This window comes from Cryptotermes secundus, unplaced genomic scaffold (assembly GCF_002891405.2).
Source record: "Cryptotermes secundus unplaced genomic scaffold, Csec_1.0 scaffold631, whole genome shotgun sequence".
In the NCBI taxonomy this organism is placed as follows: domain Eukaryota; kingdom Metazoa; phylum Arthropoda; class Insecta; order Blattodea; family Kalotermitidae; genus Cryptotermes; species Cryptotermes secundus.
Window position 1 is genome coordinate 615,896 of NW_019742970.1, and position 22,723 is coordinate 638,618.

At 36.9% G+C, this 22,723-nt stretch overlaps 2 protein-coding genes across 6 annotated transcripts in view; one reads left to right on the top strand and one right to left on the bottom strand.

Moving 5' to 3' along the window:
- Positions 1–729, top strand: part of LOC111873593 (eukaryotic translation initiation factor 4 gamma 3) — a 133,247-nt gene extending 132,518 nt beyond the window's left edge. For all 5 annotated transcript variants that reach the window (XM_023868430.2, XM_023868432.2, XM_023868431.2 and 2 more), the window contains one exon: positions 1–729. In XM_023868430.2, coding sequence (XP_023724198.1) covers positions 1–188 — 188 coding nt within the window. In that variant the 3' untranslated portion in view covers positions 189–729.
- On the bottom strand, positions 442–22,483 carry LOC111873576 (mucin-5B). The gene is made up of 7 exons (XM_023868398.2): positions 22,430–22,483; positions 20,416–20,551; positions 18,063–18,187; positions 17,473–17,626; positions 7,157–7,269; positions 5,221–5,346; positions 442–3,429 (listed from the first exon to the last, which is right to left on the bottom strand). Exons 2-7 carry the CDS (start codon positions 20,549–20,551, stop codon positions 3,295–3,297), a joined length of 789 nt encoding a protein of 262 aa, XP_023724166.1. The 5' UTR covers positions 22,430–22,483; the 3' UTR covers positions 442–3,294.
- Between the last annotated feature and the right edge of the window lie 240 nt (positions 22,484–22,723).

Consider the following 22,723-nt stretch of genomic DNA (forward strand, 5'->3'; position numbering starts at 1 on the left):
GTTTGCTGTGCAACATATTCCAAACGCTTTGGGATTCTTGTATGATATCGAACAATTCGTTTATTGTGTGGCAAAACAGTGAAAACCCAGCTGAACAGGCAGGTAAAGGTGTGGCAATTAAGTCGCTGACAACATTCCTCACGTCCCTTGGTGAGGTGGACGAGGACAGCAGTTGTGAAGAATCATGAGCGAGGCTTCATGTAGTAGCTGGAACCAATGTAATAGAGAAGGAACTGTGAACCTGTGATGCGCCTTACACTACCTTGTGGCACGCTGTTCTGCTCGATGTGTGTCTCCCTATATTATCTTTGACATTCTTGCTGCTAAAGGTGAATCCTTGAGCAGGACTGAAGTGATTCTTTCAAAAGAACATGAAGGTGAAAGAGAAACAGAAACAACAAAAGTCGTGTATAATAATACTAATATTATATTATTGCTTACTATATATAGCATTGTTTTTGTTGAGCGAGTGACTGCAGTGAGTCGACTATATATGAGTTATTATTCTGTGTATGAAAGTGCGTGTGAGAGAGAAGCTAAGTTTTGTACAGTTTAAACAAAATTGGGAAAGTTGAAAAAGGTTCATGTGAAGATGTTGCCAGTTGTACTCCGAGTAACATGGGAAAGTGTTTACAAATGGATTGAAGACTTGGGTTATTAAGAGGGTAATAGGAAAAATGTTAAGGAAAAAATATATAAATAAGAGTTGAAAAAAATATGTATAAACTGTTCTGTTGTTATTACTATGTCTCCTAGTGTTATATATATTTTTTGACTTGTTCAGTTTCTTTTTTTAAGTACTCCTTTTACTGCAACAATTTCACAGAAACTGAAAGCTAATGTACTGGAGAACAAGTTGGGTTTTTTTTTTCTTTCAATGCTTGGCAGCCTTGCGGTCTTCCCTTTCCGTGAGATCAACGTAGGATATCCCATTTGTAACTTAACAGAGATCTTAATTCATGTACCATGCTTAATGAATGAAAAGGAAATACGGGCAGCTATGATGAAGGGTACTAGATTGACAGAATCTCCCAAACCTTGGCTATTGCCACCGAATCAACAGTAAGGATTTAACTAATTTCATTATTGGTGAACTAAATACAAATTTTCTTTGAAATAAAATTTTTATTACATGACTGAGGAAAGGTGGCAAAAACATTCTTGGAAACTATCAGTAAAAATGTTCTACAATTTTGTCTTGTGGAAAGGGAAAAGGCTATTTATGAAACATTATAAACCATATCTAAAATAAAGTGACTCACTTAAAAGTTTTGACAGCCTAGGTGACTTGTCGATGCCTGACCCATGCAGAGTTCTGTTGCGGACCCTCTGGTAATGAGGATGTAGAATATTTCAAATAACTTTCCTTTTACTTATTAAACATAATAAGTATCCTTCCTGTTCCTGATGAGATACTCATATGCCCTATTGTAGGAAATTGTGTAGGTTGATCCAAGAATCACTGAAGTTGTGCAAGATTTACTAAAAGGCCCTGTATATGGTACAGAGCATCTCGTGCTTTACCGTACCAAAGTCCCATTAACTTGTGGAGCAAAATGGCCCCCCCCCCTTTTGTGCTGATACCTTAATTGGGGTGTGTATTAGTTTCTACGCTGGTACGTGTTCATATCCTAAAGTCCTTGTAAGTATATTACAGTTTTTTTTAGCCCAAACTGTTTGCCATGTGAAGTGAACCAGATATCCAACAGAAAGTATTTTGCCATAAATTCCATTGCGAAAGTAATCTTTAAAGTTGCTGCCCTTTCGCTGAGCATTGTTCCATGAAGATGTGAGAGGTCTGACAATCAATAACCCTGCTGGAATACCCTATTCACCAGATCTAGTCCCCAGTCATTTTCTGTTCCCGAAGGTAAAGAAAATATTGAAAGGAGGGCAGTTTGATGGCATCAGAAGTAATATGACAGCTGCTCTGAAGGCTGTTCCACAAAACCAGTTCCAAAATTGTTTTAAAGGGTGGACTAGATGCTGGAATTGGTGCGTAGCTTCCCATCGGGAGTACTTTGAAGGTGACGGAAGTGAAATTCAGTAGTGGGGTAATTTAAGGACAATAGACCACTGTAGGTTGCGGTGCAAGGTGCAGGAAGGCGTACCCCTCATTCATTCATGTAGCAATTTCACTGCGATGAGTTCGCAAACTTTATTGTCAAGCCACACATAGGGGAGTGAAAGTAAGCACCATTCTTAATCTTGGTGCTAGATGGGGGTGAGTGGTCAGCATCACACCCCATGGGAACCAGCCACTGTTAGTGCGTGGATTGGAGTCTGGTTGGGCTTTGGTGTCAGTCGGGATGGTGCAGAGGAAAGAACCCCCCCCCCTGCAAGAAATCATACCTGTTGGTCATTTAGTGCATTGTTATAGTGAATTTTCTCACTTTCCACAGATTACATTATCCTCGTATACATACAGTACATTGCAGTAGCATGTTATCCAAATTTGGAATGGTGTGCTGTAAGAAATAAGTCTTGACTTCATGTGAGAATTTTGAAATAGCATGAATCCTGAAGAATTTTACAAGGCTTATGTATGTGCTTCAAAACGTGTTGAATTATACAAGGTCTTTCCTTAGTCATGCATAAATTATCTCCTTGCCCATTGCTGAGTTGTACTGTCAGATGAGTTTTCTGTAAGTGCTTAATTTATGTGTATCATCTGTAAACAGGTCTCATAATAGAGCTGTCAAGTGGCACCTCCGTCATTGCTACAGATATTTTGCAACTGGCAAGGAGCAGGAACCTAAGCAAGCAATATGCAGATTCTACCTTCCATTTGTTTTACAAATTTATCTGTCCTACTTTTTGACACGTGATGATTTAGCTGCTGATATCGCTAACCTACAGAAAGTTACGCAAGTTTCCGAGTATCTCATAATGTTGGTGACATGTATGCTGGCAGCTGTGTCAGTTTAGCAGGAAACAGATCTGTTACAACACAGGTAAGCAGCATGGCATATTACAGCATTCATTACTTGGGATGTTGGTGCACCCATTTTTCTAAAAAAGGATTATTGTTCATGCATAATACTGCCAAATCTTGCCTAGTGAAAAGAGCTGGCTGGTTTGAGAGTATTTGCACTACACTTTTAGGCAACAATTTCCATTACAAAGTTTGAGGTTCAAATTTCTGTCATCAAATCAGAGTGTAGAACATTATGTGTTTATTTCAGGTAACAGCCCCGTTTTTTCTGTGTGATGTATAGTGGTAAACTACAGTTGAACAGTTTCCAGAACATGGTAAGAGAATAGGTTTTAAAGACTTTCAGTGATACAGGAATTCTATAGAGACTTCCTGAAGTGATTGCTGAGTGGACCTTCATCTGCATAGCCGGCAATTTCCTGTGGGATGACTGCACTTTCTTCAACTGTTGAACAGGGCCGACACATGCATTCTAATGGTGCTTTTGTGTTCACCTGCACACAATTGTTCATAAATGTAAGGAAGTTGAAACAAATGCTGCAGGAATATGATGATATTTTCATTAATCCTAAAACAGTGCACGTTTCTGGCCTTATTCATTAGTTCAAGAAAAATTTGAGGACCATCATTTGTGAATTGATATAGAACAATGATCATTACATCTGCCGCAGCGACCTGGGTCTGGTCAAGTGAGATTTGTGGTAAAGAAAGTGGCACTGGGACAGTTTCCCCCCCCCAAGTACTTCAGTTTCCCCTGCCAATCTTCATTCTACCAAATTCTCCATCATAATCACCCGGGGCAGCTACAATAGGTCAATCAGTGGCTGGCGTGCTGAGTGGACCCAACTGGACTCCACCCCGCACTCTGCAAATTTAAAAAATTTAAAGAAAAATGATCATTATATTTGAAGCCCCATTTTAATTTACTTGAACTGAGCCCTTCTTGAGGAGAAGCCAAATCTGCAGGTACTCAAGAATTTCCCAGCATTTTATGGAACCCAAAGGTTTATTACTATGTTCACAAGAATCTCCCCAGTGGTCCTTATCCTGAGCCAGATGAATCCAATCTACACCATCCCAATCTATCTAAGATCCATTTTAATATTATCCACCCACCTATGCCTTGGTCTTCCCAGTGGTCTCTCTCCTGGCTTTCCCATCAATATTCTATATGCATTCTGCATGCCCTGCCCACCTCATCATCCTTGACCTGATCGTTCTAATTTTACTTGGAGAAGAGTACAAGTCATGAATCTTCTCATTATGCAGGATACATTTTAATGCATAAATTAATTTACAGAGAACGAATGACAAAGACATCTCCTGTATAAATATTTGCAGAGCATGTTGCAAAACTATTGGCTAGTAGAATTTTAAAATAAGTAGTGCCATTAACTGTAAGTGATATACGGTGGAAGGCTGCATCAACATATGCTGGTTACGTGGGCCCGTCATTTTCAAAACTGCAGATCTGAAATTGTGATAAACTCTGGGAATTTGGTTATTCAAGTATCCAGAATTCTCATGCATTTTGCCATTTTAAGAAAGTTGCAGTGAGGTGCTTATGTTTCCCAGCCTGGTCTAGCAGCACACTCTGTCCTCATGCAAATGGTATTACTATAGAGGTTAGTTGAATCTGTGAATGCATTACAGTGTATCAGAAATCCTTCACCAAGCAATCCACTGTTACCTAAGAAGAATTCCATGCCAAAACTGAAATAGGAATGTTGCTTTGACTTTCAAATAGAAAATGGTAGTACTTAACTCTTACACCCCATTCGTTGTATGTACTGGCTAACTAATATGCTGTACATAGTTCTTGAGTACCTCTTTCATCCTTCAAAAGGAACATTCTAGCGCACAGATGTAACCAAGTTATAAATTATGTTAACTTACAAAAAGTGCATGTATGCAGAAGTGAGTCTTGATTAAAGATTAATTCATGCCTTAGGAACAGATGCTTCCCTTATAACCTAATAGGGACCTCCTCTTTATGTGTTACCCTTTACCTGATTCATTTAAAATGCTGGTGCATATTGCTGTTAGCCCCAGTTTTAAATTTTCATAACCACAACTGTGAGAACAAACATCTACAAATTTAACTTGTTATATTTCAATTTCCTACAGCCTCCCAGACTGCAGGTGAGGAAAAGAATCTTCCTTGTAGGTTTAAAGCGAATGGAATAATCTAAGCAATGTAATGAAATTCATGAAGATTTGAGGGTTTTAATCATTTCCTCATATAACTCTGGAACCAAGACTTTGAAATGTCCTAACTGACTTACCTTTCTGAATTTACGCTCTCCAGCTTTGGCTTTTGGGCAGAACAGAGAGACGTTTGCTTCACGCTCCCCACTTTCCTGACAGCACATGCATGAGCGTTCCATCTGCCAGATCTTTGAACCCGATACCTGCAAGTAGGCCACTATTTTGGGGCCGTCATCTGACACCCATGACAGGGTTGAGTAGCCAAAAACTTCTTCACTTCCAGTGCTAGACACTATACTTATCTCTTTAACTGTTTGAATGACAGTTACTTCCAGCATAACAATATTCTGATTTATGTATTCTAATGAATTTCACATCATAGACTTCCATAAATGTAAAGCGCATGGTATTGTGTAATTACATTCATACATATGTGCTCACATCACTAGTTCCTGAGATACTGCTGCAGTGCATATGTGTGTGGCATACAAAGCCTCTTGGTGTGGTAAGGTAAAGGAAAAGTCCCTTTACTTAACTAATTAAGCTCTACAACTTTAAGGCGTATGGGGGAGTGGATATATAGATCCACATTTTCTTGATCTCGGCACTAGCTGAAGGTGAGTGGTCAGCTTCACGCTCCGGCTGCTCTACCTCTGGGGAAAGAGCCTCTTGTAGCTACTGGATAGGAGGTTGGGTGGATTCCAGAGTGGGTCTGGACAACATGGAGAAGAGAAAATCCTTGATCCTTCAGGTACTCGAGCTCCAACCCCTCAGTTATCCAGCCCGTAGCCAGTCACTATACTGACTGTGCTATCCCAGCTGATTGATATCCACAGAAACTATTTTATTAATTTTTTACTGCAAACAGTTGACATTTTGTTCAGCCATGCACAGTGACATGCATTTTTTTAAAGAATCAAGGCAACTGTTTTGATCCAGTTACCTTGATTAGAAGTTACTGATTCATGTTCCAAATATAACAATGTCAATATCAGAAAGAAACAAAATTTCTTTGCTATAACACCATTTAATAAATTGTTGGTTACTAAAATTCCACAAGCATATTCCTTCAGTTTCCATACACTATTAATGAACATGAAAAGCTTACAAAAGTGTATGTGTTATTTAGTGTGTCTCAGAATTTGCTGTTTTCCTTTCATTAGGAGTGTCAGGGATTTTAGCTCATTGTTCTTTTTATTCACCTAGTTTTCTGATTCTTGCTAGAAACATCTTAGTACACAGTCTTAGTCATGTATGTTATTTGTATACTGGACAGATCTCCAGTATTTTTGCTGCTGGTGTTTCTGGCACTGTTAGTGAAAAACAGCTTTTCAGCAGCATATACATCTAAAATATCACAACAAAGACTTCCTATTAGAAACTTTTTTGAGTGCATGGTAATGTGAACTGAGGTTCCAGCAAAATAAATCTACACAACATAGAATATTTACCTTGTAGAATGCTAAAAAGTTGGTGATGTAGTGGGATATCAAGTTTTCAGGTGAGTAAATAAAGTATCTGGCCTGAAGATTTCTGTAGGAACGTATAAAAAAAGAAAAGTTAAGCTGTCCCTGTATCAGGTTGTGGAGGCCCACAGGGTTGTGAGTGGTCGAGGCTCCCACCTTTTCTAGATAATCGGCTCACAGCTGGCGGCGAGAATGTCAGCCTTATGCGCCAGCTGCCTTTTACTCCCAGGAAGATTCCTGGCACACATTTCTGTTAGAGGCTAAGTCGACCCCAGAGCCATAATGCGGCTGGAAGGATTAGGTCAATTGAAAATTCCAGTGACCTCATTGGGATTCAAACCCGTGAACTTACGGGTTGTAGCATAGTGCCTCGACCAACTATGCCACCCTGTGGACCCTCTGTATGAACATGTCTACACTTACAAATGGGAGTCAATGGAAAATCAGGATTCACACTGTGGAGTTTCACATCTCTTCCATAACACAGTAATGTGCTATGTACAAAATATTAGGCTTTTGTATAGGAGTGTGAGACACTAAGGGTTACCTGGAGGTAACTACTGCAGCGACCGGTGCAAGCAAATGATGGGATGGGTTTGGGCACACATCCTGGGTACTGCAGAACATGTATGACTGGCGTCACCTGGCACTCATCCTTTGCTTCCACGAACATAACACAAACCAGTGACAGAAGCAGCACAGCTGAAACAGATGGAAGGTTGTTGTCTCCTAGATTACAGCACTGAATGAGTGGATCACTATGAATAGCAAAGTGAGAAGAATGTAGAAGGCTGTGGTTTTGGCATTTTTATTTTTGCCTGGAGAAACTGAAGATAAACACTGATACCTCAATTTTCTTTTTGCCTGGAAAGACTGAAGATAAACGTTGATACCTCAGCCAGGATAACTCTCCGGCTGCTTCATATCTGGAAGGTACCAGATTTGAAACAGAAATTCAAGTTATACCATTGAAATGTTCAAAGAGACAAGTGAGTGATCAGATATTGCAAAACTACTCATCATATATGTCTTAACTGAGGAATCAAACTATAATTTACTTCAGTATGAAGCAAGTTAGGCTCAGCAATAGAGGGTTGTTATTTATATTTGGGTGTGATTAATTTAAATTCTAGCTAGGGTACTGACTATCCTTGTGCATATTTTACTGCTTCTTCACTTCTTGAGTCAACTTCTGGAAAGAAGTAATATAAGCTATGGTAAATGTAGATGGTAAAGTTGTCCCTCTGTTTAATTAACTGAGCACTATGCCTTGAAGAAGTGGGGTAACATGGGTAAATCTCCACAATTTTGTCTTGGCACTAAATGGAAGTAAGTTGTAAGATTCACATCCCTCCTGCTTTACACTCAGGGAAGGAATCCCTGGTGCCCATTGGATAGATGGCTGGGTGAGCCCTAGAGGTGGTCTGGATGCTGTGGAGAAGAAAAAATCTTTCACCACCGTGGATCGAACATGGGCCATGGTGCTATAGCCTGTTGCTATACTGACTGAGTTATTGTGATACCCAATAAAACCCATGAATGTTGAAAATTTGTTCTACAAACAGAACATGCTTTTTTAATTTAGTGCCTACATTTTACAAAGCCAATACATTATTTGAAGAAAGCATATGGAATGTGAAGTACACATCATATGAAGTGCTACAACTTTACTTAGAAATATATACTTGTGTGATCTTTAGTATAGTAGACTGTAAAATGTCTGTAGGTTTCAATACAAAGTGGTACTCAATGTTCAGTTTACACCAGAATTAATTCTGTTGATAAATCTTTCAAGGGCTCATGGAAGTAAGTTTTGTTACTGTTCATTCATCCAGAATGGTAATATTTGCACACAGCAAACTGTAGATGTGTGTACGCATTGTTACAAGTTCTTTACACTGAGTCCAGCAAGTGTTAGGTCAGAAATGAGATCTGATCTGAGGACTGAAATTTTGACATTATGTTGACTAATCAGGGTTGTTGTATGCTTCAAGGAAAATGGAGTTTTATTGATCAATGGTGGTATGTTGAGTAAGAGGAGATGGCTAAAATGCTCATGAAACAAACCTGCCCCAGTGCCACACTGATTGCCTGGGTACTGAGCTAAGGCATACACAGAGATAAGACACCATCTAACTGCCTGTGCTAATAACAACCTACGAATTATGAAATGAAAGTAGGGCAAGAGCAGAAAGTACTTAATACGAAGTTCTTTCACGTTGCACAAATCAAGTTTATGTCTGATATGTGCTATAGCATCCAGTACTATTATTTATCGTAAAAAACACTTCTGAGGGTGTGTGACTATCAGATAGTGATGCAGATCACTGTCAACACTAGAAACTTACTAGATTCTCTTTTCATCAAATGACTGGAATCAGAATCGCCATACTGGTGATTTTATTGAACATAAAGGACTTTTTTCCATAGCGTTGCCTGCTCAAAGTATGATATACCCTCCAAAGATGTTTCAAATAAAGTGTACTGGACTGCCGTAACACTTGCTCCGCTCTGTGTTTTGTCAGTTTCTCTAAGCGGTGTAACTCGATCACTAATTTTCTACATACCAGTATGTTGTATGTCAGGCTGTTGGCAAGCCATGAGTGCAGAACCTACTTCCCACTTCGCAAGCAAAACAATAAGTGTTCGGACAAGCGTGGTTAGCTGGCATGTTATATATAAGTGTGTAATGATGGTGGGGTGGGTAGGGTTGGATGGTGATGGCTATTGATCTAGGGAAGGCAGTTTGAGGCATGTCAAGAACTTGCAGATTGGTAGTGTAATCGTTTTCCTTTGTTAGTATCATCCTCATGCCCCTAGTAACCTATAGTTCTTGTTTTCATCATAATGCGGTGACATTGTTTCGCTCAATTGAGGCAGAACTTAAATGCATGCATTCACTCTTTCACGATGGGTGAAGTAATCTGCTTGACTATGGTAAGTACAGTAGATATCCTGGCTGATTGCTATGTTTTATCCCTCTTAATTGTTCATAGGTTTCTTTTTATATTCCTCAATGAATATTTGTGAAAGTAGGTGTATCTTATGCCATATAAAATGTTTCCACATTAAGCTGAAATCTATGTAGTAAATGGTCCCCAGAAAGTGACCTTTAACACCTGGAATTTGTATTTATTTTGCAATAAGAGTTTATTTATTTATTTATTTATTTTGTCTCTATTGATCATTGTTACATGATATAATGCCATAACAGTGTCAAATATTATGTCAGGTTTCATTCATTCATTTCATTCATTTATTTCATTTCTGTTAATCCAGGCTGGTACAACCATTGGATATAGAGGAAGTCAAAGAACATTCAGTCATAAAAAGATTTTGTCAAAATTAAATATAAGATTAACAAGCAAATATAAATATTACAAGGTAACAATTTAAAAAATTATAAATATAGATAATATTTTGAATTAATAAACAGATAAAACAATTCAAATTATCTAACTTTGTACATAAAAAGTTATCCACTATATAAAACGAAATGAAATTTTAATACCATATTAGCACATCTATTACCACACTCAAGTCATGGAAAGTTCAATCATTTTATAAAAGTGTGCTAATTAATAGAGGTACAACCACAAAACTACTTGAGCATAAAATACTACCAGTTTGTAATTAGAAGTCATAGAACAAGAAAAAGATAATAAATGACCATAAAATGTAACAACGATTTTATGCTGTCTAGGTGGTTAACTAGTTTTATGCTTAAGAAACTCATCAACAGTGTAAAAAGAATGCTCATATAAATATTTTTGTAATGCTCTCTTAAAACTTTTAATGTCACATGCCAATACTTTAATATTATCTGGAAGATGATTATAAATCTTGACACCTGCATAAGCAGGACTTTTATGAAACATTGTTAGATGAGTCGTTTGTTGGAAAAAATTGGAATTATTCCTAGTATTGAAACTATGAATCTCAGAATTTTGTCTGAACGACGTTTTGTTTGCAATCACAAACAGAGCTAAGGACAATATGTACTGTGAGGCCAGAGGTAATATATTTAATATTTTAAAGAAATTTCCGCAGGAATCCCTAGGTCTTGCCTTCATTAGTATTCTAACCATTCGCTTTTGAAGTTTAAAAAAAATTGAGCTATATGAAGAGGTTCCCCAAAAAATCAATCCGCATGACATAACTGAATGAAAATACGCATGATAAATCATCTTAAGGGAGTTCAATGATACAAAAGGTCTAATTACTCTTGCACCATAACAAGCTTTAGTGAGTTTAACAGCCAAATTTTCAATATGAGCCTACCAAGACATATTATTATGTAATACCAACCCCAAAAACTTTAATTCAGTAGTATTTGAAATATGGGAATGATCATGAACGATGACCAAGATTTCAATAATGAAAGCATCATTTAATAATCTTCAATGGTGAGTCATGATGGATTTGAGAGAAAAAGAATGTGACCTATTTCAGGAAGCTATAGCAGCAGTGTCTTCCAGAGACCAAGGAAATTCACCATAAAATATTATTTATGGTAGCCAATTCCTTGGCTGAGGTTCAAACCAAATACCTCCAAAACATATGTCACATAAATTACTGCTGTATTAATATACTTCATTATAATAAATTACAAAGGAAGTAGGGAGTTGTCTGTTTATGGAGATGTCACTGTTTTACATAATTTACTCCATGCTTTGACACAATTCAATCATAATAAATTATTTACATATTATTTATTGGAACATTTTTTCAGTACAGCCCATGTTAGTTTACAACTAAATACCGAGTTCAGTAAATATGTGATGATATAATTTTTTAAAATTGTACTTAAGAAGATTAGATGGACAATGGACAGGCCATATAGCACAATATGGGGAGAAGAGGAATACACACAGGGTTTTGGTGGGAAAGCCAGATAAAGGAGACCACTAAGATGCCCTAGATATAGGAGGGAAGATAATATTAAAATAAATCTTAGAGGAATCCCACTTGACCAGGCCCAGGATAGAATCTGGGCCGCCACAGTGGGAAGGCAGCGACTAATCACTTGAGCTATGGCGCATCCTCCAGACCAATAGGAAAACACGACCTCCAACAATTCTTCAACTTGTATACATACATGACTACTGGGGGATTGGTCATGGAGTGCATATGTGGCCATCAGTGACTGATGTTTAACACTGCCTAGCGACGAATGCCTACAACATTCCTGTGACTCCAAGATTCTGACTTGTAAACATCATGTCACAATATATTATAGATCTACAAAATGGCTTCTAGCAATCCTAAACTTCAAGGTCTGACTGCAGCAAGCCAAGCTACACAATATCAACCACCAACAGAGCAGAAACTGCTTCCAAAATTTCAAGTATCTAGGAAGGCAGTGAAAACAACGAAGATCTCTCTAAATCTATATGAAACAAATTTTTAAAACTTTCTTAACCATAATATTTTATTTATTGGTTTTGTTTGTTATAACAATTATGTCCTCACAAGAAGGAGTGCTGTTACTTAAGTAAAAGCAATGCAGTACATTGTGAACCTGATGATATCTACTTGGCAGTTGAATCGTGTTATTCTGTTACTTTGACTTCCACAAATCATCATACTGGTGTGATGGTTGAAACCAAAATAGAGGAGGTGACAATAATATTTGCTGGTAAACTGTGTAAGAAGTGACAGTTTCATGCACCCCCAATGAACCAATTTGATCCAATTTAGGTCCCTTTAATCCATTTAAATACTATTGTTCTACATGAAACTTGGTGTTTCTTTCTCCATGAGTTTTTATACATGCAGTTTACTTTCTCCTTCCCTTATTTCCTCTCCCTCTTTCATGAACACATTTGAGCCTTCAAAGTCCTAATGTTTCTTTTTGTTTTTGTAATGTCACAGTGTATGAAATAAAGTTCTTGTCTTGATGTGGGAATGTGCCAGTTGCCTATGCATTCGTGAACTGGGCTAATAAGTTACAGTATATTCAGCATGAACTGATGTACATTGTGAGTCATTCATCAGAAGATACTTGGCGGTGGGGGAATTTAGGCCACAAGTCTGCCCTTGATACAATAATTTGCATGTATGATAATTTTATTTTTAAATTTTATGTGAAATCCATGCAATTAAGAGATGATTTTCATGACAAAGTGACACTTTTAGAAGCATCATAGCATAACAGTTTACATAAAGCTTGAGTGAGGTTAGCAACTTCATTCACTGAACAACTTTGTGGTACGAAATATACTGGACATTTATTTTTTTTGTTCACTGCCACTCTTTTACTGTTCCAAAATGTCACATTCCAAATTATTTAAAATGTAATGTGTTCCAAAATTTTCTTATTTATGGCAATTATAGAATATGATACAGCTTTTAATTCCATTACCTACTTCAATATAAACTTCTTAAAAATGAAATTTTAAGTAAAAGTGAATGAGACAAAAATATTTTTAGAAGTGTGCTTGGATAATTTATGTGATCATTCAGTGGTGAGATAATACCAGACATGCAGCACGGACCCAGTGTTCATGCTGTCTTCCACCTCCTCGTTATTGCTCTTGCCCTCTGATCTCCAACAGTGCGGGACCATGTATAGTTTAATGCAATATTGACGTCTCACACTGGCAACCCCTGCTGTCTCCAGCACAAGATGGCTTGTTTTTCAAATATGGTCTTTTAGTGCTTGAATGTGGGATATAATGAACTGTTTGACCCAAGTGAAGGAATCAGCCAATATATGAAGTGTTTTGTTTTCAGGTCATGCAGAATTTATAATTTAGGAATTGTTTCTAAAATTAAGAATAGCATCATAGGGCAAACCACGTTGTCTATGTGTTAATTGGTTATTAATTAAACATGGCCACAAAATTTATGCTATCACAGACTGTTTGACTTTTTCACTGACATTAACATGTCAGACATGAAAACTTTTGAAGTGGAAGCAATGGCCTAACTTTGATAAAGGATATTGGCAATTTACAAATTTTGTTATCCATTGACTTTCAGTGGATTTCTCCTCCTCCTTCTCCTCTTTCTGGTGTTCTCACTTCAAGCATAGGGCATCCATAAAATGTTCCTTTCACTACAGTTTCTTAATCTTAGACATTTGGTAGGACTTCTAGGAGGGGGATCAACCTGTCACAAGGTCGCTGCCTAACACAATCGCAGAATAAACACAAACAGACATCCATGCATTGAGTGCGATTCGAACCCATGACCCTAGTGCTCACGCAAGCAAAGTCATTTCATGCATCAGACGGCACTACCACTTTAATCGACTTTCAGTGGTCTTCACAGTGTTATAATATCCCAGAAGACAGAACTCTTCATAATCATTGTTGCAAGAACTTCATATCCTACTGTTTCAATATAGAATCTGCTTTTCTGTTATCTATGTATCTAATAACAATAACTAGTAAACCTAGGATACTGCGCATAAAAATTTAGTATGGTAATGGACTGGAAATGAATCAGAAAGGCCAACCTTAGATTATATTCATATTATACAAAATACTGGACAGAACCCTCACATGCCAATATAGTTTCACATTAGGAACTGTGAGTTCTAGTGTTTAATCTAGCATCTTCAAGTATATATTTTTGCCTCTTTATTCAAAATTATTTTTGTTTTCCATTTTACATTAAATTCCATGGTATTCTGTTTATGTAAAATGTTTGAGAACAGTTATGTGTGTTTCACATATATACTCTTTGTGCACTGTAATTATTGTAGGTGTGGTAAACATTCATTAAGCAGTGTATTAGGAAATAATTTTATTTTGGGCATAACTAAAATAAATATGAAGAATGTAGTTATGAACTGCAGGTTTTGCCTACCAATGAAAAATGTTGGTTATCATAGTACGTAATCTATGAGTGATATAAGTGACTCTAAAATGTTTCAAGTATGTCTGTATATATTGATCATACATACATAATTCCTTTCATCAGCATTGTGTTCATAATGAGGAAATTTGTTTATGTAAATGGATGTCTTTGTTGCACAAAGGACCAAAAACATTTAACAAGAAACAATACCAAAACCATAAATTTTAATCTCATCATGTTGATTAATTAATGTAGTACATGTAACTGAATCTGTAGTTCTATTTCAGGCAGCCAGTGACAAGTCAGATATAGTTAAGTTTCTGATGTGTGCATAATCTGGCTGTTATGTGTTTATTGTTTTCATTGTAAATGTTCTTAATGAATGTTAAGTTTAATTATCTAAATGTATACAACCTTCATTTGCTTCCTGCTTGTGTTTTAATAGTAATTTTGAACTGTTTTTATTGTATGGAATGCAGATCACCCTCTTTGAGCCCTGTCATGATTCAGAGTACACATTAAACTGCAGGTTACTGGTTGCCAACTGCAAACTATTATATTAATCGTTACTGTCACCAGAAGTCAATAGAATCCTGCCCATTAGGAACTTCAACATTCAAATTTGATTTATTTATTCCTTTTCATTTTACCCTGCCAGTTCTCATTGTTATAAGTGTATATTTTACTCTCATGTATTTTACCTGTTGGACAATTTCACAGTCTACATACCCAGTAATGTTAATTAGTTTTGTGATCTTGAAAAAATCTTGAGAAATGTTAGAGGATAAAAGATGTACCTCTCTTCTTCTATTCTAGGTATTATTTCCACAAATGTGAGGGGATCTAAACATCAGGTTATCTGTTATTTCATGCTTTACCTTTCCCTACCTTAATCCAGATGTTTCCACTATTTTTGAAACTGTGTGCCTTACTTTGAAATTCACACCATTTCTTTGGAACTATATTCAAATAGTCAAAAGACAAGAGCTCCTGAAAGAGTAAGTCCATCAGACCATGGGTACCTTTTGGATCTTGCACCATACTTGTGTGAGGCTGTATTTGTACCCCAGCAGGGACCATCAATCATCAGGGTAACCCATGTTATAAGGGTAGTGTCTTGGATTGTATGCTTTTGGACTAAAGCGATGGACAGCAGACCTGCAGTGATGTTAAGACAGGTCTTGCAATTTGCTAATGGCTTTTCTTGTCTAAACTGAGAAACCTTGGAATGTGGAATAAGATACTATCCCAATACAGTCCAACAGATGACCCACTAAATCACATTAATACTTCTGGACTTGAATGTCAATAATAACTCTAGGTTCAAATACAGCTGATTGAGATTAATTTATTGCTAACTAAACTACAAAAAATCAAAATAATGAACTAGACATTCTAATTATTGGTGAATACTTGCAACTTGATTTTACATAGAAATGTTACAAGATTAATGTTGATTCTAGAGGGTTCTGACATTGTAACACTCAGGTTTAATGAGTTTTGCGACTTCGTCCATCTTCTAATATTCTGTAGGGTGCAGCATTTCAGGAACTGGACCTATTTCCTTCCTCAGGTGAAACCTGAATTCCAAAAACCCAGTAATGCTGAAAATTAAAGTTGAAGAGTAAAGCAATTTTGTGTCGTAAACAGTTACCAGAAACAGTGTTACAGAAATTTAATGTGAAGTTCTGGAAAGAATATGTACTTCCTTTAACTGTTTCCATTTGTATAAAGAGACATGTGAAAAAGTTTTAAATTATAAACGACAGAATTTAGTGGAAGGTGCTGGCATAGCTGTGCTATGGACTAGGTGGCAGGGGTTTGATTCCTAGTGAGAGAAAAGCTTTTTCTGTGCCCCACAGTTTCTGGCCTGGTTCTGAGGCCCACCCAACTTCTTATTCAATGAGTATTGGAGTTCTTTCCCCAGGGGTAAAGCAGCAAGAATGTGAAGCTGAATACTCATCTCTGTCTAGTGGTAAGGCCAAGAATGGTGGAGCTATACTTCCACTCCCCCATACTTCTTCAAAATGTGGTGCTTAATTAATGAAGTACAGGGACTTAACATTTTCTCACTTTCTTTAATTTGGTAGACAATTTTTGTATGAAATTTCTTCCATTATAAACTTCTAAGAAACATAGGTTGTAAAGCATAATCTTACAGAGGGACACTTGGATTATGGGAAATGGGCTAGAAATGACAGTCTGTTAACTAAATATGCAACTACGTTTTGAAATTGCATTTATTAATGTTCCCTGTGAACAGAAAATTGGAAATTTACACTGAAGTTTACCACTAATCAGCATAAGCATATGTAATACATTTTGCAGTAAGTCTTTTTTAACAGTTTGGTGTCTTTCTTGTTAACAGATTAAGTTGAAAATATTAATGTTGTGTTGCTCTGCTATGCCTTAGTTGCTATTATCAATATAGTGAAAGAATGCATATTTTATTTATGGTTTATTTAGTGATATTTCCAGTAGCTCTGACTGTATGATGTTGAAGAATGCCACAGATGTTTAGTTTCCAGAATAGACAGCACACTGCAATTGCTAATAAGATTACGCTGTATGTGGCAGTCATTACACCAGCAATGTAGAATTACTGGACACTGATCAAATACTTCAATAAATACTGATCAGATAGCCGTAAGTTGCATTCATGAATATTTTATTGACAAACACGTGAGATAAGAATGTTATTATCCTTTGATTTATTTATATTCTAACTTTTAATAAGACGCAGTTTAAAAATAATGTCTATTAGACAATTAAAGATTTTGTAAGTACAGCCACAGAAAGCTTATGTCGTTTAAGTTCTAATGACACTAGGATTATAAGTGTTATGAACATAAACCGGCCACTCATTTCCATAATTTTCTATAAATATGAATAAATGCATTTCTTACAAAAGTTGCCATTATATGATCCATTATCAGTTCAACTCTTCAACGTCAGCATCCTGAACATGATAAAAATATGGGTCAGATACTGATTACATTGGTTTCCATTGCTTTACTAGTTCAGTCCATTATATTACAAATCAACGTGAGAAGTCACCACATTTGAAACATTTACAGTCAGCTGGTTCTCTGATTTTGACATTAAGAGATGCTTGCCCTTCTTGTGTGAGTCTCGCTCCATCAGGATCATAGCAGTGAGTCAGGGTGATGATACGCTCTCTCAGGAAACTCTCATGGCAACAGTAACATTCCTGAAACAATCAGCAGCTTTTAGTTACTGACAACTGAAGGAGTAAAAGTCAGTGTGTCTTTTTAAATCTCGGATGTCTCAAAAAATTGTTGAGCAATTGGTGCTTAAATATATAAAATTCAAATAAATAAGTCTACCCATTTAATTAAAGCAGAGTGTTATGACACAGGTAAAGGATTTTAAATTATAATTTTTCTAAATTGAAAGGAAGGAGAAATGCTATAGTAGAATTAGGAGTTGTCAGAAAGAATGTGACAAATATGGTACTATACACTTCCTCCTGTGTACAACTGAGAGGAAAAAATAGAAATAGAATGAGAATACCTAACAAATTTTAGAATTGTCTAGAAATGAAATTACAACAAATTAGTTACAACCTCTGCAGTATTTTCACTTTTGTGTGTGTATGTGGATGTGTGTGCACATGCGGATCTTGCCTTCAGGAATCCTGTGGGGGTGATCACACTAGGCTGCACCTGTGAAGTGCAAGAACCTTCACACTTGTTGACACTCACTTCACTGCTACATGTTCGTTGCAGACGCCCAAGGTCATCAAATTCCTCTAAAAAATCAAATCAAGATATTTCATATGTAATTATATATCTGGTTTATTTCAATTTCACAATCTGCATGTTCTTTCCCTGTGATGATCATGCTAGCAGTTTTCGCAGGATCCTTTTATGAAATACGAATACTGGAAAAACGTGTAAGAACTTTGGGATTTCGTTTGCGTGATTCTGTGATGTAGGGTAAAATTTTTAGTGTCTTCCTCTAGCTTATACAACAATAACATTTTCTTTGAAACACAATTTTCCACGTGGTATCTCATTTGTGTATTAGATGGCGCTTCTTTCATAATACGGTCTGATGTCTGATAGTTATGGAGGGAATCTTAAATCGCTTCCTGTCTGTTTCCCAATACTACCAAATATGTCGTAATAATTGATGTAAATTTGTATTATTATCAGAGAAATATCTTAATGAAAATGGAGAAGTTAAAGTAATCAATATTTACAGAGTGAGTTATATAATGCAAGATTGATAAGAAGTGCCGATTCTTTAGGGAATCCTTCATCTATAACAATTTGGAAATTGGACCTACTGTTGCTGTGTAAACATGTGAGCATGTGAGGAGTTCAAATGTTCAAATGGATGTGGAAATGTGAATGCGATTGGTGTGAATTTTTCATGGCTTATTCGGGAATGAAAGAAGAACTATGGAAAATACAGTAACTCGTCTTGCTGATAGTATGGAAATGCTGTCTGCAAAGCAAAGGGCAACAGCACTGGTGCAAACTATCGCCAAACTATTTGTTTTATTACACGTGTTCCTATTACTCTATAATTTGGTTTGGATATGGACAAATTCAGTAAACTGTCCTCTCCCCCTTTCGTAACGACTGGCGGTAAGTTACTTTCTTTTTTTGTTGTTGTTACAAATAGAGATTTAGCTATGTTGGATCTGAGGTTCTCACAGCAGTGAGATGTAGGACTGTGTAGTCTGGTGAAAGTTAACCAACGTTTTGGAGGAACGTATAATCTCCATCTTCAGGGTGGGAAAGTAAACAAAGCAAGAAATTAGCATGAAGCAGGGAGCAAAATGGTGTTTTTTTTTTTTTTTTGCATAACTCAGTTTTGACCCAAAAGATGGAGGCAATATGTTCCTCCAAAACATTGGTTTCTTTCACCGGACTACACGGCGTTATATCTCAGAATATAGAAATATTCAGATATACACTTAGTTTTGTTCTTATGGCCTTGAGAATGAAAAAGGCGCCCCCCTCTTCATGTCCTTTTCCAAGATATGAATTTGAATACAGTGAATATCAGATACATACAGGTCCAGAGATAGGGATAGAAGTGAATACTCGTAGACAGTATCTACTTGAAGAAAGCAGTCTTCTGGGATTTGGCACTGTGTATATGTGGTGTTAACCGACGTTTCGGAGGAACGTATCGCCTCCATGGATTTCTTATATTTTTCCTTCTACCCTGAAGATGGAGGCGATACGTTCCTCCGAAACGTCGGTTAACACCACATATACACAGTGCCAAATCCCAGAAGACTGCTTTCATCATAGTCACCACCGTGAAAGCCTCAAATCTTACATAGTATCTACCTGGTTCCAGCAAGTTTTTTCTAACAGAGCTTCTCGATTTGACATAACCATCGATCCTGACAACAGTACATGTAGGAACAAATTCCAGAATGTTCATTGTAATAATGTTCTTTGTTACATGTGTTGATTATTGGCAGGGCTTGTCTACAGATGTGGAACATCAACCCAGTTTGCAAAGCCATTTTCAGTCCTGCATATAAGCAAAACTTCTATTACTGTATCATGATGATAAATTCTTGCCAATTTTAAGAAAATTTAATTAATCCTTCTTAATATGGTTGTAGTCAGTATAGAATTACAACATGCATTTTTTTTTTGTATATTTCCTCCACTTTAAGCTTACTATGTCTAATGCATGGTGTAATTTAGTCAGTGGTCACAACATTCTGAATGTATATATGTTTATTATAAGAATAAGGCAATTTGTAATGTCATAATTTTATATTCCATGTTCTTTCAAAGCCTTGGGAAGTGAAAAAATATTGTTATGCATATGAGTAGCTTGGCAGATATTAAGTCTGTGTGCTAGCATGCCCCAAGAAATTGAAGGATGCCAAGATGATCTTATTGTTCAGTGTTACTGAGTGACAGATATGACTGTTTAGTTTTCACTTTCAGAACTTTTCTGTGGTATTAGACATTATTTATTTATTTTCTGTACAGGACTGACCTTTGATGATGTGTATTTCAGAGGGTAGTGTTTCACATGCCACATCATCCCCTGCTCGGACCACAGGTGGTACACCCATGAAGAGGAGGATGAAAAGGGACAAGTGACGAAGCCACCATGCTGTCTCACTTACCATCTTTTAACATAGAAAGAGAAGACGGGTGAGTAAGACATTTAGTTTTCTGTAGAAATTGCAATTAAGTAACCCTGCAACATTCTTTTTGCTTTCTTCTGTAGTAGTAATATGTATGAGAAAGTGTTGTGGTGGTGTCAAAAATTGATCTTGAGGTTTTCAAGGACTTACACATTTTGAGCCCCCTAGAATTCAAAACAGTGGTTTCTGAAATGCTGTCACCTGTCTGTATGTAATGTATGAACCTGTGGATGAATGAATGTATGTCTTACTAGTGTCTGAATGATTGGGCAGGTTTTCCTCTTATTCAGTTTTTAAGAATTTATTCATCACAGGTTGGTGCCTGCTGATATGAACATTCTAACTCCAAAATTAGTGGCCCTTCATATGGGCCCCCAGAATGCAAAATGGTGATTTTCTTTAGAATGGCTCTAATAGATATTTATTAGATTTCAATAATTTGTGGAAACCATATCCCTAAATAAAACTCCTTAGGTGGTAGCTTCAGGAAAATAATGGCAGTACGCTTGCTAGAGACGCATATGTGAAATGTTGATTTTGTCAAAACGAGGTAGAATTTGTTGTTTGGTATTTGGGAGCCAACAGTAGTCTGTCAAACAATGGTGAATTTTGTTTCCAAGGCAATGTACTCAAGTTCAACTGTGTAGGAGAAAGTTTGTGCAGTGTGTTTGCACTGATTGTTTTTTTCTTGCAGGAAAGTCTTGTGTACTTTGTATTTTATGGTAGTTGCTTCATTTATGTCAACTTGTGCATGTTTTTTGTCTTAGAGTAAGGAACTCAACCAGTGAAATGTGATGCAAAGAACTGAAGGAGCCACTTCAATGAGAGGGGGAACTGATACACTATATCACAACTCTCACTTTAATAAGTTTCAAACTATTAAGCCATTAACTTGCTTAAAATGTAAGGAAATAAGGGAATATTTCATACCGAATGTCAGTTTTTGCGGAATATCTATGCAATGTTAGAAGAAAGACAAACTTGGTTCTGAATGCTTCAGAAATACAACATGTGGTACACAAACTTGCTTAGGTGAGTGTTAATGCTGTAGACTTGCATATGTGAAGTGCTAAGTTTGAATCTCGACCATGGCACTGACTGCCCTGATTCAGGTTTCTTGTGGTTTTCCTCCACAACTCCTGCAGGCAGTTGCCTGGACAGTACCTCAGTCAGGCTATGATTGCTTCTATCCAAATGCTTGCCAATTCATCATTTAGCCGTCTCTGCACTATTTGACTTTGTGTACTGTAGGTACTGCTAGTGTCACAAACACTCATGCATGCACGCACACACACGCACACACACACATGCATACACACACACAGACACACACATAGTAAATGTTGTACAGCATTATAGTGAAGCCAAAATTATGAAAATAAATGCATGTCTTTTGCATTATTGTAAGAGGGACTTAAGAAAAGATATTTCTACAGTAACGACCAGGAACTGAAGCTCGATGTTTGTTACACTCTTACACTCATCATAGTACCATATGATTCCAATGGAAGTGACTTACATAATCTGAAGTAAAATAAGTGAGGCCAGGAGAATATAATTCCATTATGGAATTAAAGCAGATATCCTCACGTAGATTTTGAGGCAGTGAACACTGTTGAGAAATTGGATTAAATTTGATTTGAGTGTAAATGAAACCTTTTTGAATAGTGCTTTACTTCTGTGGGGTAATGTGTTCCCGTGACAGATTTAGATGTTATAGTCTTCTTGCTGAAAGTGAAGATTTGGAGCCCCTAATTTCTCTGTGCTGCTGGTATTTCAAATTCCCTTTGGAACTTGGTTTGTATGTAGGAACAGAATTTGTCTATTTGCATTTCTTTGGTATGGTGCTGCTAGTCTTACCTTCCTGCGGAGTGTGCTGTATGTCACTGTGATTGAGACTGGATCTTGACTGGAGTAGTATTGTAGCAGACTGAGCCTCTAATATTGGTGCCACCACCACACCCTACCACATCCCCTCCCTACAGACGGTACCTACCAGACTGCTTTAAAGTGAGATGTGATGGAATCTATATAGGAGGGTCCTGCACAATATCTGCAGTTTCCTGGGCTACCCACAAAATTCTTCAGGATGTACTTATGAGGCAGCTGGTTTGTATCTTGGCTGCAGGTTAGTGGGACACCTAACCTTTGTTT